Raw genomic sequence first — 19178 nt, 5'->3', positions numbered from 1 at the left:
CGTGTGAGCTCCGTTGATTCAACACAACAGGTGCCAGCATTCAAACCCCTAACAACTTAACAACGGTAGTCGCATTCTCGTGACGTCATCAGTGTCCCGCTCCTCAGGCATGACCAATCAACTTTCGCCAAATCAAACTATTTACACTAGCATTCACGTTTTAGCTAGCATTAAACTTTTAGGTAGTGTTTGCCTTGTAGCTAGTGTTAGCCTTTTAGCTAGCGTTAGCCTTGTAGCTAGTGTTAGCCTTTTAGCTAGCTCTAGCTAGCATATCCAAGTAGAAGCACGTGTTTGGGCAAGGTCTGATCATTAAACTAATAATTAAATTAATCATTAAACTTTATTAGGGACATTTGCACAAGCTAACCACATCCAATACAAGATTTCTATACAAAATGTGCCTTTTTGAAAGCTAAGATTTTTAGTGACATTGTAAGACAGACATTAAAAAATATGATGGTTATGACGGTGGTGCATAACTGCACAAAATGACACTGACAGCTGTTTCTAATATTTTAGCTCATGTACCACAAACACATGAATAAAAAATAGCATTATCTTCATGAAAGGATTTTTAAAATGGACATTTTTAATACAGTATACGGTATACAGTATAATCAGTGTGCGTAGGTACATCGGTGGGTTTATATCAGGGGTCTCAAACTCAATTTACCTGGGGGCCACTGGAGCTAGGGTCTGGGCAAGGCTGGGCCGCATCAGGTTTTCCAAAAAAAATAAAAAAACGCATTTATTAAAAACAGAAAAATATACAAACTTTTTCAGTGCTTTGGTTCCGATTTTCTACAAGAAAAGCTCTGATAAAACATTCCACTGTTCTCAAATATCTTAATTTTTATTTTTCTGCACAAAATAAAATGAAAAATAAATAAACAAATCAAGAATAAAGAAAATCAATCAATCAGTAATAAATAAATAAATATAATAATAATAATAAAACGGCAAATAATAAAAACTTAAGAAACCACATATAGTTGGCGGGTAGACAAATTATTTTTTTCAGATTAAAATGAACAAAGCATTATTAGAGCCCTGTAGACATGACAAAACACGACTATAGTCACATTTATACTTTTTTTATTTACAACATATTGCGCAACTGCAGGGTCTTGAGACACATGCTAACTCGCAAACTAGAGAGCTAGCGACCTAAACGGTAGCCTTCAAGTTATTTCCTTTAAACTTAAATAGCCAAAAACTTACCACTTCCACACGGATAGGGAGGATAACTATTAACAGTTATTTAACCTTTAACATGAACATGAATCAAACGTAATAATTTTTTCTGGGTACATGATACCATACAGTATCCATATCAAAATTGCGCGGGCCGCACTAACATTAAACTTTCATATCAAGGCGGGGGCCTCAAACTAGTGTCCTGCGGGCCAAATTTGGCCCACGGGCTGCGTGTTTGAGACCCCTGGTTTATATTTTCTGAGGTGCTTTCAGGCTGACCGGAACATATCTAACTTGGTGCACACACACACATTCCAGTGAAGTGACACACACATTTCTAAAAAAAAACAAAACAGAGAAGTCACGTAATTGTGCAACAGATGAATAGCGTCATCCTATTTATTAAGAACAAAAGCAAGTAAGCCGTAACTTCAAAAGCAAGCAGGAAGATGATAGATTTTTCGCCATGTTTGGGGTCGCTAGGGACACCTATTACTGCCAGCAGGATATTAAAAAGCCACCCACATGATAAAGGACCTTTCAAATGCAAGACATGCAAACAGTGTGGCGTGTCAGATGATTGCAGATGTCTGCTACGGTTTTTTCATCACCCCCATTGAGGCATTCTGATGATTATAGTAATAGTAAAGAGAGTTATTTCTGACACTCTCATGCGGACTCCCCAGAGAACCACATCAGCACTCGGGCTTTGTTTTTCCTCACCCATTTAGTGTTGGCTGGGATCCTCTGGATAGTGAGCTCCAGGGCCCGGGACGGCCGAGCCAAAGCCGCTAAGGCGTAGAGCTTTTTTGAATCAGCTGTTTTAGAACACGACACAGCATCGGTGCTTGCATTTGCATTTTATTTTAGTCGTGGCCACATACCTCCTGCAGCTCAAATTCCACGGCAATGGAAAATGATCCAATTACGTGTGTGAACCTCCCATTTTTAGTGGAATAACTTTTGTCTAAATGAGCCTAAATTGGAAAAGCGACTAAAAAGTCAAGGGATGCGGTGACTACAGCGTCAGGCCTGATGTGATTTGGTCTTTCCTAGTCCCCAGAATTGTGTGCAGGTCCCCAGTTGGTGGTTTGGTTTGTGTTGTGGTTGGGGTTAGTATTAGGGTTTTGGTGGGGTTTAGGGTTGGTAATGGGGTTGGGCTTACCTTTTTGGTTCAGATTCTTGGGGTTAGGTTGGGTTAGGCTTAGGCTTAGGGGTCCATAACAGGCTTAGGCCTTTGGTTAGAGTTGAGTGTAGGTTTTTTGATCAGATTTTACATTGGGGTTAGGTTGGGTTAGGCTTAGGGGTCCATAACTTAGCTTAGGCCTTTGGTTAGAGTTGAGTGTAGGGTTTTTGATCAGATTTTGCATTAGGGTTAGGTTGGGTAGGACTTAGAGGTCCATAACTTAGCTTAGGCCTTTGGTTAGAGTTCAGTGTAGGTTTTTTGATCAGATTTTGCATTGGGGTTAGGTTGGGTTAGACTTAGGGGTCCATAACCTAGCTTAGGCCTTTGGTTAGAGTTGAGTGTAGGGTTTTGATCAGATTTTGCATTAGGGTTAGGTTGGGTTAGACTTAGGGGTCCATAACCTAGCTTAGGCCTTTGGTTAGAGTTGAGTGTAGGGTTTTGATCAGATTTTGCATTAGGGTTAGGTTGGGTTAGACTTAGGGGTCCATAACCTAGCTTAGGCCTTTGGTTAGAGTTGAGTGTAGGGTTTTGATCAGATTTTGCATTAGGGTTAGGTTGGGTTAGACTTAGGGGTCCATAACCTAGCTTAGGCCTTTGGTTAGAGTTGAGTGTAGGTTTTTGATCAGATTTTACATTGGGGTTAGGTTGGGTTAGGCTTAGGGGTCCATAACAGACTTAGGCCTTTGGTTAGAGTTCAGTGTAGGGTTTTGATCAGATTTTACATTGGGGTTAGGTTGGGTTAGGCTTAGGGGTCCATAACAGACTTAGGCCTTTGGTTAGAGTTCAGTGTAGGGTTTTGATCAGATTTTACATTGGGGTTAGAGGTAAGTTACAGGTCAGACCACGATGTTCCCAGAGAAGACGTATACACGATGGTCTAAATGGCACCATGCGGATTTTAGCCACTTCCAACATGTATTCCAGAACCTGGCAAAACACTTAGTCATCTATAAGTATTGATAAGTATTGTTAAGTCAACCATCTTTGGTGCTGCATGTACTTGTTCTGAAGATAAAGCTTTGGTGCAGGCCAAGGACAAAGTCCACTCTATATTGATCCTGGTCATCGGAAAAACATAGACCTCAAGAATTTGTATGACTTTTCAAAGGGGGGTCCGCCCATCCATTTCCTCACTGCCGTTGCGGTCAAAGGGAATCGGACAATATAAAAACTTTTGAGCAACTTAGCTTCAGTGGAAGACGCCAGGTAATTCTTAAAGCTATCTGATGAAGCTTGGTTCCATAAGTTCTGGTACTATTCCCAGTTCCTTAGTTGGTTTTCCTGCCAAACTAGTCACTGCAAACTTGCTAGTTATTGCCTTTGCTTTTTTTTCCGTTTTTGTAGCCGTGTTCCTTTTGCCTGGTACTTTTTCTTCTGCTACCTTCACCTCTGCCTCTACATTCAGGGTTCAAACTATATCAGAAGGTTATAGTTATTATCAGAAGTGATTTCTAAATGATTTAACAACACTTTATCACTGTTTTCAACTCCGCACGTGCTTCTGTTAATCAGAAAGTCAGGCACAGGAAGTGCTGGAGTGTTTTCATTCTTGTGGACGTTGAACTATCAAACTAAGTCAGCAATATCAAAGTTGACCTTCAAGGTTTTTGATGGATTTTTATGTGCCACACATATGAAAATTATTCGCAACAATCACAAAATCATTCCTTGGTTTTGATATCAATATCGGTATCAGCAACACTGGCTGTGTTTTTACTTGGAATCAGACCGATACCAATTTGCAGTATCATCCAACTTTAGCACCTACCTGCTATGCATCTTTCCTCACAGTCTGATGTGTCGCTTGCTTTGCTTCCCCATCTTGTGGCGGCCTGTGGGAAGCGCAGGAAGTAAAAGTGTAGGCCAGGGGTCTCAAACTCAGTTTACCTGGGGGCCACTGGAGCTAGGGTCTGGGCAAGGCTGGGCCGCATCAGGTTTTTAAAAAAAAAAAAAAAACAAAACGCATTTATTAAAAACAGAAAAATATACAAACTTTTTCAGTGCTTTGGTTCCGATTTTCTACAAGAAAAGCTCTGATAAAACATTCCACTGTTCTCAAATAGCTTAATTTTTATTTTTCTGCACAAAATAAGATGAAAAATAAATAAATAAATCAAGAATAAAGAAAATCAATCAATCAGTAATAAATAAATATAATAATAATAATAAAAACTTAAGAAACCACATATAGTTGGTGGGTAGACAAATTATTTTTTCAGATTAAAATGAACAAAGCATTATTAGAGCCCTGTAGACATGACAAAACACGACTATAGTCACATTTATACTCTTTTTATTTACAACATATTGCGCAACTGCAGGGTCTTGAGACACATGCTAACTCGCAAACTAGAGAGCTAGCGACCTAAACGGTAGCCTTCAAGTTATTTCCTTTAAACTTAAATAGCCAAAAACTTACCACTTCCACACGGATAGGGAGGATAACTATTAACAGTTATTTAACCTTTAACATGAACATTAATCAAACGTAATAATTATTTCTGGGTACATGATACCATACAGCATCCATATCAAACTTGCGTGGGCCGTTTTTTTTTTTTTTTTTTTGGAAAACCTGATGTGGCCCAGCCTTGCCCAGACCCTAGCTCCAGTGGCATCCAGGTAAATTGAGTTTGAGACCCCTGTTCTAGAAGCTCTAGAAAGCTTTCTTTGCTGGTTATGGTGTGTAGCTGCTCTTCAGGAGTCCCACAACTCTATACAAAGAGTCCAAAAATGAGTATAATAGGTCCTTTAATACAAACCCTAATACAGAACCGAAAGAAAAACCCCATTCCCACTCCCAACCAACCCTTAACCCCAACCAAGCCAACCCTTAAACCAAGTACCCAACCAAAAGGCTAACCTTTTGTTAGATGATTGTCATGTTAGACAAACAGTGACGTACTTTGCTGATCATTCACTTTCCTTTTTGGGATTGATCATGAAAGAGACCAGGGTTCAATTCCACCCTCGGCCATCTCTGTGTGGAGTTTGCATGTTCTCCCCGTGCATGCGTGGGTTTTCTCCGGGTACTCCGGTTTCCTCCCACATTCCAAAAACATGCTAGGTTAATTAGCGACTCCAAATTGTCCATAGGTATGAATGTGAGTGTGAATGGTTGTTTGTCTATATGTGCCCTGTGATTGGCTGGCCACCAGTCCAGGGCGACCCTCGTGAGGATAAGCGGTAGAAAATGAATGAACGAATGAACATCATGAAAGAGGAAAAGTGAAGAGAAGGTAGAAGACACACAAGCTGCTGCTCTGTGACAATGTTTTTTTTTTTTTTTTAGTTGGAATACATTTTATTTTTATTATAAGTACAGTTCAGTAGTTACAAAACAAAGCATCTGCCATGAGGATACAGCCAAACACAAGACACAATAAGAGGATGCGGAACGCTCCCTTCATCGCCGCTCGGACTTCCCTCCCTCTGTCCTGCCTTTCTAGAAATATTCCCTTCAAGTTATCTTCCCGCTACATTCCCATCCCTCCATGTTCCCCCTTTATCGGCGCCAAATAATATCAGAATCCACACGGAATTAAATGGAGATGTCCGAGTATCCGTCAACTCAAGTCGGAACTAAACCAAAAAGGGGCGGTTTTTTTGAGGGGGGGGGGAAGGGGGGGGGATTATATTTTTTAAACTGTACATAGCGCGTTTAGAATTGTTCTCTGGCTTCTTCACACACGAAAAAAAAAAAAAAAGACGTAGAAACATTTCACAATGCCAAGGGGACGCACAAACACACACCTTCCGTTTAGTTAGTTAGCTAGTGTCGTACTGTATAAGTCGCATTTAGAGAATACTATCACAGTGCAAAATACTTCTCAGAACCCAAACAAGTCAAATAATTAAAAAAAAAAAAAAAAAAAAAGGATAAAGTCCCTCTATGCATAATGGAATCTGTTATATGTTTTGCAGCACAGGAGACGATTGTCAGCTTTTTTTTTTGTTTTCTTTCTTGATGGAGCGCGATGGAGAAGGCAGTACACACACACACACACAAATACATATATGTGTGTGTATGTATACATATATACATACATATATATATATGTATATATTTAAAAAGATGAAAAATGAAAACCAACCGCACATCCTACAGTCTAGCACAGCTACGCAGCTTAGAAGAAATGGAGCTAATGCTATACACAATAATGTCCTTTTCCACTTTTTATGTTTTTTTTTTGTAGTTTTCTTCTCACTGTAAAGTAAATACATCATCATTATCATCAGTAGTCGGCAACGCTGTGCAACAACGACGGGTGGCAGTCATTTACAAACACGTTCAACCCCCCCGCCCCTCTTTTTTTTAATTGTTATTTAGTTTAAATTCTTCTTCGAAGAACGTGGCCTTGATAAGCGACTCTTTTTTTTCCCATTCCGCTCCTTTGGAACGTTTATGTTTTTCGACGTCATAAATCTCTTTATGTACAAAGACAAGAGAGACCCCCGCTAGCTAGCATGCTAGTGCTAAGTGCTAGTGCTAGTGCTAATGCTAGCCGGGGGCTCGAGGGTATAAGTACATTGTCGGGTAAGTAGTGCTGCTTCGTCACAATCAATAACATGATCAAAAAAGTCCTGGCGGCGCGGTTGGCGTTAGCTCCGTGTTAGCTCCGTGTTAGCTCCACGTCGCTAACAGGAAGTGTGCTCATGGCGCCCACGTGTTCTAGTCTACAGAATACATTCCAGGTAGGATATAGAAAGTTTGTCGTGGTGTAATACGCCAGACTCACTCCATCAGTTAGAAAAAAAGATTTTTCTCGCCGGGGGGCCAGGGGCCCGGGGGGCCGGGGGAATGCCTCAAAGATAGCGACGGCGGTCACAGGAAGTGCTCGTCACACAGGTAGTTTCACAAAGACAGAGAAAAAAAGTCTTCACTTGAGTGTTTTTTTTTTTTTTTTTTTAGTCATTAGGTCCACATTTTGGGGCCACGCCCCCCCTCACGCGCCCCCCGGGGTGGCGTTTCTTGGAATAAAATCTTCTGTTTTGTCTTCATTCAACCTCCCCCACTAGGTTGTTAGTCTTGGTGTCCTTCAGCCTGGCCAAGGTCGTGCTCGTGAAGGTCGTGCTCGTCCACGTGGTTGGGGCCGAGGGTCAGATTGGGGTCATGGGTCACGAGCTGGTCCTCCTCCGCCGCCCACAGGTGAACTACGAGCAACCACAGAAGAAGAAGACGATGACGAGGTTAGCAACAAAAACACGTTTTTCATGACGCTCCTCATAAATAAATACTACATTGTGCTTCTCATTCAACCATCACAGTACTTTTCAAAGTATTTGTATCTCACAGCTCCATGTACGCAATTAAAGTACATATTATTAAGTACACACATTGCTAAACTACTACTACGTCCTTGATTGTACTGTACTATGACATAACAGTTGTTTTAAAGGTGTGTACATACATTTGTACACACATTTGTAGTACTACTACCACATTGTTTACCAACTAGTTATTCACTAGTAGTATTTTAATACTCATATATACTAAGAAACTACATAATACACAGTACTGGGACATACCTTGTACACAGTACTACCAATTGCACACTTAGTATGTGACTACACGGCGTCTACTACTAAGTGTACTCAACTAAAGTACATATCACGCATGTATTTACTGTACATATCAAAGTACATATTATTAAGTACACACATTAAACTAAACTACTACTACTTCCTTGATTGTACTATGACAGTTTTGGAGGTGTGTACATAGATTTGTACACACATTTGTAGTAATACTACCACATTGTTTACCAACTGGTTATTCACTAGTAGTATTTTAATACTCATATATACTAAGAAACTACATAATACACAGTAATACTATGTACTCAGTACTACACAGTAGTACTTTAGTAGTGCATGTGTACTGCATAATGCTGTACGTGTTAGATAGTACACAGTACTACGGATTGCACACTTAGTATGTGACTACACGGCGTCTACTACTAAGTGTACACGACCAAAGTACATATCACGCATGTATTTACTGTACATATCAAAGTACATATTATTAAGTACACACATTAAACTAAACTACTACTACTTCCTTGATTGTACTATGACATAACAGTTGTTTTAGAGGTGTGTACATACATTTGTACACACATTTGTAGTACCACTACCACATTGTTTACCAACTAGTTATTCACTAGTAGTATTTTAGTACTCATATATACTAAGAAACTACATAATACACAGTAATACTATGTACTCAGTACTACACAGTAGTACTTTAGTAGTGCATGTGTACTGCATAATGCTGTACCTTGTTGTACGTGTTAGATCGTACACAGTACTACCGATTGCACACTTTGTATGTGACTACACAGCGTCTACTACTAAGTGTACACGACCAAAGTACATATCACGCATGTATTTACTGTACATATTGAAGTACATATTATTAAGTACACACATTAAACTAAACTACTACTACTTCCTTGATTGTACTGTACTATGACATAACAGTTGTTTTAGAGGTGTGTACATACATTTGTACACACATTTGTAGTACTACTACCACATTGTTTATCAACTAGTTATTTACTAATAGTATTTTAGTACTCATATATACTAAGAAACTACATAATACACAGTAATACTATGTACTCAGTACTACACAGTAGTACTTTAGTAGTGCATGTGTACTGCATAATGCTGTACTACTACTTCCTTGATTGTACTATGACATAACAGTTGTTTTAGAGGTGTGTACATACATTTGTACACACATTTGTAGTACTACTACCACATTGTTTACCAACTAGTTATTCACTATGCTATGTAGTATTTTAATACTCATACATACTAAGAAACTACATAATACACACTAATACTATGTACTCAGTACTATACAGTAGTACTTTAGTAGTGCATGTGTACTGCATAATGCTGTACGTTGTTGTACGTGTTAGATTGCACACTTAGTATGTGACTACACAGCGTCTACTACTAAGTGTACACGACCAAAGTACATATCACGCATGTATTTACTGTACATGAAGTAGCTAGAAGTAGATGCATTACACCACATTGCAAGACACGCGTCAGTGACCGATGTTGGCCACCAGAGGGCAGTGCAGGGCCGAAAATGACGCTCAGCCGGCTTGGCTATTAGAAATAAAGCCATCCAAATAAAAAGACCACCAATGCGGTCAGATCCACGAAGGGAACAATGGCGGCCTAAAATTCCCAAACAAAAGAAGCGACAATATGAAAAGCAAAAGTCCAAAGTCGATCTTCTTCTTCTTCTTCCCCCGGTGTGTCGTGCTGCCTTTTTGATTTCCCAGTAAAAGAAAGTCTCGGTAACGAGCTCCAGATTAGACCCCATATTTGATTTTCACTGTTCATTAACCGAGCCACCTGGAATGTTATTTAAGCACGCCGCTCCTTCTCCCCGAACAACTGCCGCTGCAAGGGCGGGAGACATTTCCCGGCCAACTTTATAGATTTAGCACAACTTCCCTTCGCAGTTTTTAATTTCCCATTCGGGCGGGCGGCAGATGCACCTCGCTCGCAAACGCACGCACGCACGCACACACGCCTGGCATGCTTTATCCCTGGAATGCTGAGACTTTTTTGTCTCCTTCAACAAGGTTTGCCCTGCTGGAAGCCATTGTTGACACGTACATGTGCCAACTGTCCCAATTGCACCCTCTTGTGGCGAGTCACGATATAGCACACATAGACAGGCGCCTTATTAAGGAAGGAAACACAGAGTAACGAAAAACGATGGATACACGGGAAGGCGGTTTGAGTGCTGAACGGGTGTCGGAACGCCCGGAGCGGCGCTGGAGCGGGGAGGAGACCTGAGGGAAGAAGCGGTCTCTCGGAGGTACCGCTGACATTAATAGCATCCCGTGAAAACGCAGAGCAGACGCTGGCATTTCACCGCCCGCACGCCTTCCTGCTTCCTGGAAAAGGATGCTGGGAAAAGTACGTCTGGATGGGAAAACTGTAGTGATGTGTAGTGTACAGTAGTAGTGACTATTACAATTACTGCAATGTAATGAGTGTATGCTATGTGGTACACACTACAAGGTATGTCCCAGGTAATGTAGTACACACTACAAAGTGCATACTATGTGGTACACACTACAAGGTATGTCCCAGGTAATGTAGTACAGACTACAGAGTGCATACTACATGGTACACACTACAAGGTATGTCCCAGGTAATGTAGTACACACTACAAGGTATGTCCCAGGTAATTTAGTACACACTACAGAGTGCTTACTACGTGGTACACACAACAAGGTATGTCCCAGGTAATGTAGTACACACTACAAGGTATGTCCCAGGTAATGTAGTACACACTACAAGGTATGTCCCAGGTAATGTAGTACACACTACAGAGTGCATACTACATCATACACACTACAAGGTATGTCCCAGGTAATGTAGTACACACTACAGAGTGCTTACTACGTGGTACACACTACAAGGTATGTCCCAGGTAATGTAGTACACACGACAAGGTATGTCCCAGGTAATGTAGTACACACTACAAGGTATGTCCCAGGTAATGTAGTACACACTACAGAGTGCATACTACATCATACACACTACAAGGTATGCCCCAGGTAATGTAGTACACACTACAGAGTGCATACCACATTGTACACACTACAAGGTATGTCCCAGGCAATGTAGTACACACTACAAGGTATGTCCCAGGTAATGTAGTACACACTACAGAGTGCATACTACGTGATACACACTACAAGGTATGTCCTTGGTAATGTAGTACACACTAGAGTGCTTACTATGTGGTACACACTACAAGGTATGTCCCAGGTAATGTAGTACACACTACAGCGTGCATACTACATGGTACACACTACAAGGTATGTCCCAGGTAATGTAGTACACACTACAGAGTGCATACTACGTGGTACACACGACAAGGTATGTCCCAGGCAATGTAGTACACACTACAAGGTATGTCCCAGGTAATGTAGTACACACTACAAGGTATGTCCCAGGCAATGTAGTACACACTACAAGGTATGTCCCAGGCAATGTAGCACACACTACAGAGTGCATACTACATGGTACACACTACAAGGTATGCCCCAGGTAATATAGTGTAGTATGTAGTCAGTTCGGGTTGACATTTAATGCAGTATTTCTGCAAGAGCGGTGTACTGTACTGTACTGCGCTGTACTGCACTGCACTACACCGTTGGCGGGTGCAGTCTACTTCCTGGAGCGTAGAATGTTTTGTTTCTCCTCGGCCCAACGTGAGCTTGAGAAGTTTTGTTCTGGCAAAGCCACTTTATGTAACAATAATAAATATGAGAATACACGCAGGGTACGCGGAGTACGAGTGCAAAGGAAGTGAGCGCAGCCGGTAGGAAAAAAAAACAAAAAAAAACAAAAACTGTATTTTTAGAGGGTTTTAATGAATACAGGATGTTTATAGATAGGACCGCCATTCTCTGTGATTTGCACAAAAGACGAGAAAATCTACATTCAACCCCCCCCCCCCCCCCCCACCGCACCCTCCAACTCCACTCACTTCCCATTCCTGCCCCCCCCCCCTCCGCAACCACCCCTCTTTCCCCATCTTTCAAAGAAGAAGAAGAAGAAGGGGCGGGAAGAAGAGAATTTGTGGTGCACGGCAGCGTTGTTGTGAGCTCGCCGTCTGCTTTTAGATCCTATTAGACAAACACGGCGTGGCGTTCAGGTGCGACAAGCTCACGTCTTTTGGAAGGAGGGGATGCTGTGGTGGGGGGGCCGGGGGGGGTGAGTTCGGCGTCACATCAAGACTCAATTTGTGTGTTTATTAAAGTGTCATAAAAGAACCCAAAAGCACAATCAGCACTTGTTTTGTGTCACCGTGAGAAGGCGAGGTTTTTTTTTTATTTTAAGGAAATAAGTCGCAAGGCCTCAACCCCCCCACAACCCCTCCCCCACTCACTCAAACTATTTCAGAGGCTGAAAGATTGGCGGCCCGATAATAAGATATTGTGCAAACAAAAACGTGCTAACTGGGAAGCGCATACTACAGTTATGCATACTATGTGGTACAAACTACAGAGTACATCCCAGGTACTGTAGTGCACACTACAAAGTGCAAACTAAGAAGTGCATACTATGTGATACACACTACAAGGTATGTCCCAGGCAATACAGTACACACTACAGAGTGCATACTATGTGGTACACACTACAAGGTATGTCCCAGTTAATGTAGTACACCCCTTGCAAAGTGTAAACTATTACATACAAAGTATTGCATACTAGGTAGTACACACTGCAAGGTATGTTCCAGGTAATGTAGTACACACTACAGAGTGCATACTACGTGGTACACACTACAAGGTATGTCCCAGGCAATGTAGTACACAATACAAGGTGTGTCCCAGGTAATGGAGTACACACTACAGAGTATTTACTACGTGGTACACACTACAAGGTATGTCCCAGGCAATGTAGTACACACTACAGAGTGCATACTATGTGGTACACACTACAAAGTATGTCCCAGGCAATGTAGTACACAATACAAGGTATGTCCCTGGTAATGTAGTACACACTACAAGGTATGTCCCAGGCAATGTAGTACACACTACAGAGCGCATACTATGTGGTACACACTACAAGGTATGTCCCAGGTAATGTAGTACACACTACAGAGTGTATACTATGTGGTACACACTACAAGGTATGTCCTAGGTAATGTAGTACAGACTACAGAGTGCATACTACATGGTACACACTACAAGGTATGTCCCAGGTAATGTAGTACACACTACAGAGTGCATACTATGTGGTACACGCTACAAGGTATGTCCCAGGTAATGTAGTACACACTACAGAGTGCATACTATGTGGTACACACTACAAGGTATGTCCCAGGTAATGTAGTACACACTACAGAGTGCTTACTACGTGGTACACACTACAAGGTATGTCCCAGGCAATGTAGTACACAATACAAGGTGTGTCCCTGGTAATGTAGTACAGACTACAGAGTGCATACTACATGGTACACACTACAAGGTATGTCCCAGGCAATGTAGTACACACTACAGAGTGCATACTATGTGGTACACACTACAAGGTATGTCCCAGGTAATGTAGTACACACTACAGAGTGCATACTATGTACATGTCACACACTACAAGGTATGTCCCAGGCAATGTAGTACACACTACAAGGTGTGTCCCTGGTAATATAGTACACACTACAGAGTGCATACTACATGCCACACACTACAAGGTATGTCCCAGGTAATGTAGTACACACTACAGAGTGCTTACTACGTGGTACACACTACAAGGTATGTCCCAGGTAATGTAGTACACACTACAGAGTGCTTACTACGTGGTACACACTACAAGGTATGTCCCAGGTAATATAGTACACACTACAGCGTGCATACTACATGCCACTAACTACAAGGTATGTCCCAGGCAATGTAGTACACACTACAAGGTATGTCCTAGGTAATGTAGTACAGACTACTGAGTGCATACTACATGGTACACACTACAAGGTATGTCCCAGGTAATGTAGTACACACTACAGAGTGCATACTATGTGGTACACACTACAAGGTATGTCCCAGGTAATGTAGTACACACTACAGAGTGCATACTATGTGGTACACACTACAAGGTATGTCCCAGGTAATGTAGTACACACTACAAGGTATGTCCCAGGTAATGTAGTACACACTACAGAGTGCTTACTACATGGTACACACTACAAGGTATGTCCCAGGCAATGTAGTACACAATAAGAGGTATGTCCCTGGTAATGTAGTACACACTACAGAGTGCTTACTACTGGTACACATTACAAGGTATGTCCCAGGTAATGTAGTACACACTACAGAGTGCATACTATGTGGTACACACTACAAGGTATGTCCCAGGTAATATAGTACACACTACAAGGTATGTCCCAGGTAATGTAGTACACACTACAGAGTGCATACTATGTGGTACACACTACAAGGTATGTCCCAGGTAATATAGTACACACTACAAGGTATGTCCCAGGTAATATAGTACACACTACAAGGTATGTCCCAGGTAATGTAGTACACACTACAAGGTATGTCCCAGGTAATATAGTACACACTACAAGGTATGTCCCAGGTAATATAGTACACACTACAAGGTATGTCCCAGGCAATATAGTACACACTACAAGGTATGTCCCAGGCAATATAGTACACACTACAAGGTATGTCCCAGGTAATGTAGTACACACTACAAGGTTACATTACATCAATTTGTGTGTTTATTAAAGTGTCATAAAAGAACCCAAAAGCACAATCAGCACTTGTTTTGTGTCACCGTGAGAAGGCGAGAAGGTTTTTTTTTTTAAGGAAATAAGTCGCAAGGCCTCAACCCCCCCACTCCCCACCCCCACCCCCCCACTCACTCAAACTATTTCAGAGGCTGAAAGATTGGCGGCCCGATAAAAGCTCCACTGAGCAATTTAAGCCCAAACAGTGCGATGCTACAATCTGTCTTGTGTGCCTGATAGCGCTTTCCTCCGCTCTCCTCTCCAAATGACTTTCTTTCATATCTAATTATATTTGCTAATGATCTTATAAGAGAATAATGGAATGTGCTTGATCTATTACCTTTTTTTCTACACTGCATAAATACAATGCCGGGGAAATGACTGCTGCAGACAGGAAGAAATGTTTTTTTCTTCCTGTTTTTGATGAGGGAGGGGGGGGGGGGTGGAGCTGGGAGCGCTGGGGTCGTTAATGGCGCCGAGCGCGGAGGTCATCACTCAAGCTCATTGTGATGCCAGTCTTTGGCCACCAGGAGTCGCTGTTGCATTGACACCGCCGTGCGGCCCAACGACTCCCAAATACAAAAGTACAGTGAAAGTCACAACATTCCCGGACTTGAACGTGTCAGAAAATCAGCACCAATGACGGTGTGTGGGGGGGGTGTCTCCCACCCCCCCACGCCATAAAAGTGATGTGGAAGAACCACAAACAAATTTAAATAAGCGACCGATTGGTCCAAACCTGAAAAAAACTAACTAAAAAATTTATTTTTATGGTATTTTTGTGTCCTGTTGTGCCCCCCCCCCCCCAGGAGGGGGCAACATGCTGAAAAATATCTGACAGATCCTGTTCTGACACCCCCCACGCTATAAAAGTGATGTGGAAGAACCACAAATTTAAATAAGCGACTGCTTGGTCCAAACCTGAAAAAAAATAAAAAAGTATTTTTATGGTATTTTTGTATCCTGTTGTGCCCCCCCCCCCACACCCCCCAGGAGGGGGCAACACACTGAAAAATATCTGACAGATACACTGATAAACTACAGTACCTAATACAACTACAACACAGCAGTGGTATTGTAGTACTTTGTTAATATTCCTCCAAGCCACTACATACTATATATAAAGTAGAAGTATAGTACTGTGTACTATACATTTACACTTGAACTCCAAAGGAACATAGTAGTACTACATAATAGTGGACTAGTGTGTACATACTATGCAGTAAAAGTACTAGTTGAATAGTTACACACCTTTTTTTGTGCAACAGTCTTGCATCTCTGTCATCAAACATGTGTCCCATATTGCCCCCCCCCCCACCCCCACCCCCGCCCCCATCCGTCACGAGGGGCGGCCATGACAGACACGCTAAAGCCGGCATTAGCGGAAGGAAATGGCGTTCGATCTCTGTTTGATCTCCTCGTCATTTCTGCTGAAATGATAATTAGCGGCCTTGCAATCCTCACGCAGCGGCAGGGGAGGGGGGGGGGTCAGAGGGTGGGGGTCACACACAGAACCCCCCCCCCCAAAAAAAAACAACTCAAGGTGGGACGTCAAGAGACAAGAAGAGCAGAGAGAGACGCTGCTTGTCTGATTCTTTTGGCCTGACATAATCCTGATTGATTCGTTCAGCAGATAAAAAACCGGGTCCACTTCTGCCCTTTTACTGGGGGGAGGGGCGGAGGGGGGGGGGGGGGCGCAACATAATACATCCTTTTATTCTGCAACAATGTCACATAATGGCGCTGGAATGTGCAAGGCAGAAAAGGCCACAACTTAAAAAGGCTGTGACACTGCTCTGCTGTAAAAAAAGGACTCATTAATCCCCCCCACCCCCCCCCCCCCCTCGGCCCCCCACCCCCACCCGATTTTAGCACAACTTATCTGCTTTTACTCTGCAGTACTCTAATAAATTCCCGGCAAGGAACATAGAAAGTTTACCACTGACAGAAAACAACAGGTTAGATTACCTCGTCAAAGACAACCACCGTGGTAGCCGCCCTCACTGGGTGCCAGTTGGCACGTGTAGTTAGCATACATACTTCAATGAAGATGAAAGATGCCTATGTTACATCGGCTTTGTTCAAAGCTACAAATAATAAAAAAAAAAAAAAAAAAATTTTAATTAAATAAAATACACAATTAAATTAAAATGAACAAAAAATAAATACAAATAAAAAATAACCAAAAATAAAATAAAAATAAAACTGTCTAGTTGTCTTTAAGAAAAATACCAAAGACCCCAATTATCTTTGTTACAAAAACAAACACTTTGTTTCAACAAAAACTTTGTTTCAAAGTTATTTAAATATTTTTTTAAACATATTTTTAAACATAATTCACGTCTAGGTATAAAAATATGTTAAAAAAAAATCTTGAAATCTTGAAAAAATCTTGAAATAACTTTATAAATAACTTTTCAAAGTTATTTCAAGATTTTTTTAAACATATTTTTGTACATAATTCACATATAGGTATAAAAACATGTTTAAAAAAATCTTGAAAAAATCTTGAAATAACTTTATAAATAACTTTTCAAAGTTTTTTCAAGATTATTTTAACATATTTTTATGCATAATTCACATATAGGTATAAAAATGTTAAAAAAATCTTGAAATAACTTTATAAATAACTTTTCAAAGTTATTTAAAGATTTTTTTAAACATATTTTTATACATAATTCACATATAGGTATAAAACTATGTAAAAAAAAATTGAAATAACTTTATAAGTAACTTTTCAAAGTTATTTCAAGATTATTTAAACATATTTTTAAACATAATTCACGTATAGGTATAAAAATATGTTAAAAAAAATCTTGAAATCTTGAAAAAATCTCGAAATAACTTTATGCATAACTTTTCAAAGTTATTTCAAGATTTTTTAAACATATTTTTATACATAATTCACGTATAGGTATAAAAATATGTTAAAAAAATCTTGAAATCTTGAAAAAATCTTGAAATAACTTTATAAATAACTTTTCAAAGTTATTTAAAGATTTTTTAAACATATTTTTATACATAATTCACATATGGGTATAAAAATATGTTTAAAAAATCTTGAAAAAATCTTGAAATAACTTTATAAATAACTTTTTAAAGTTATTTCAAGATTTTTTGAACATGTTTTTTTATACATAATTCACGTATAGGCATAAAAATATGTAAAAAAATCTTGAAATCTTGAAAGAATCTTGAAATAACTTTATAAATAACTTTTCAAAGTTATTTCCAGATTTTTTTGAACATATTATTATACATAATTCACGTATAGGTATAAAATATGTTAAAAAAATCTTGAAATTTTGAACAAAAATCTTGAAATAACTTTGTAAATAACTTTTCAAAGTTATTTAAAGATTTTTTAAGCATATTTTTATACATAATTCACATATGGGTATAAAAATATGTTAAAAAAATCTTGAAAAAATCTTGAAATAACTTTATAAATAACTTTTTAAAGTTACTTCAAGATTTTTTTAACATGTTTTTTATACATAATTCACGTATAGGCATAAAAATATGTAAAAAAAATCTTGAAATCTTGAAAGAATCTTGAAATAACTTTATAAATAACTTTTCAAAGTTATTTCCAGATTTTTTTGAACATATTATTATACATAATTCACATATAGGTATAAAAATATGTTAAAAAAATCTTGAAATTTTGAACAAAAATCTTGAAATAACTTTGTAAATAACTTTTCAAAGTTATTTAAAGATTTTTTAAGCATATTTTTATACATAATTCACATATGGGTATAAAAATATGTTTAAAAAATCTTGAAAAAATCTTGAAATAACTTTATAAATAACTTTTTAAAGTTACTTCAAGATTTTTTAACATGTTTTTTATACACAATTCACGTATAGGCATAAAAATATGTAAAAAAAATTTTGAAATCTTGAAAGAATCTTGAAATAACTTTATAAATAACTTTTCAAAGTTATTTCAAGATTTTTTTGAACATATTATTATACATAATTCACGTATAGGTATAAAAATATGTTAAAAAAATCTTGAAATTTTGAACAAAAATCTTGGAATAACTTTGTAAATAACTTTTCAAAGTTATTTAAAGATTTTTTAAACATATTTTTATACATAATTCACGTATAGGTATAAAAATATGTAAAAAAAAAAATCTTGAAATAACTTTAAAAAAACATAAAATATCTTTGTCAAATGTTGAAAGTTGAAAACCCCAACTCCCCTTTGGAGAAACAAAGATGTATCATGAAAATGTACGTGAAGTCGACCGAAAGCTCGTACAGTAGACTGTATGCGGCTCCCTGTGATTGACAGGTGATCCCTGCAGGGTGTACCCGCCTCTCAACCTAAGTCCGCCCTTGTGACCCCAAAAAAGGCGAATGAGGCGTTGCGGTCCGCTATGAAAACACCAGGGGGCGTCCGTTCCTTACTGACGTGGAACACACGATTGGGTGTGGCTAGAGCCCCCCCCAGGAGAGGGGGGTGGGGGTGTTGCGTGGAAGTGCAGGTGCACGGAGCGGCGT

At 39.6% G+C, this 19178-nt stretch overlaps 1 protein-coding gene across 6 annotated transcripts in view; it reads right to left on the bottom strand.

The window, feature by feature from the left end:
- Nucleotides 1–7390: 7390 nt before the first annotated feature.
- The window catches only part of znf536 (zinc finger protein 536), a 227522-nt gene continuing 215734 nt past the window's right edge, over nt 7391–19178 (bottom strand). For all 6 annotated transcript variants that reach the window (XM_058078810.2, XM_058078805.2, XM_058078804.2 and 3 more), the window contains one exon: nt 7391–7537. In XM_058078810.2, the coding sequence (XP_057934793.2) occupies nt 7407–7537 (131 nt within the window). In that variant the 3' untranslated portion in view covers nt 7391–7406. The remainder of the gene's footprint in view (nt 7538–19178) is intronic.

Source organism: Doryrhamphus excisus, linkage group LG1 (genome assembly GCF_037039965.1).
Source record: "Doryrhamphus excisus strain RoL-2023G ecotype Guam linkage group LG1, RoL_Dexc_Guam_v1.1, whole genome shotgun sequence".
NCBI classification, from domain to species: Eukaryota; Metazoa; Chordata; class Actinopteri; order Syngnathiformes; family Syngnathidae; genus Doryrhamphus; species Doryrhamphus excisus.
This window is presented reverse-complemented; position numbering and strand designations above follow the sequence as displayed.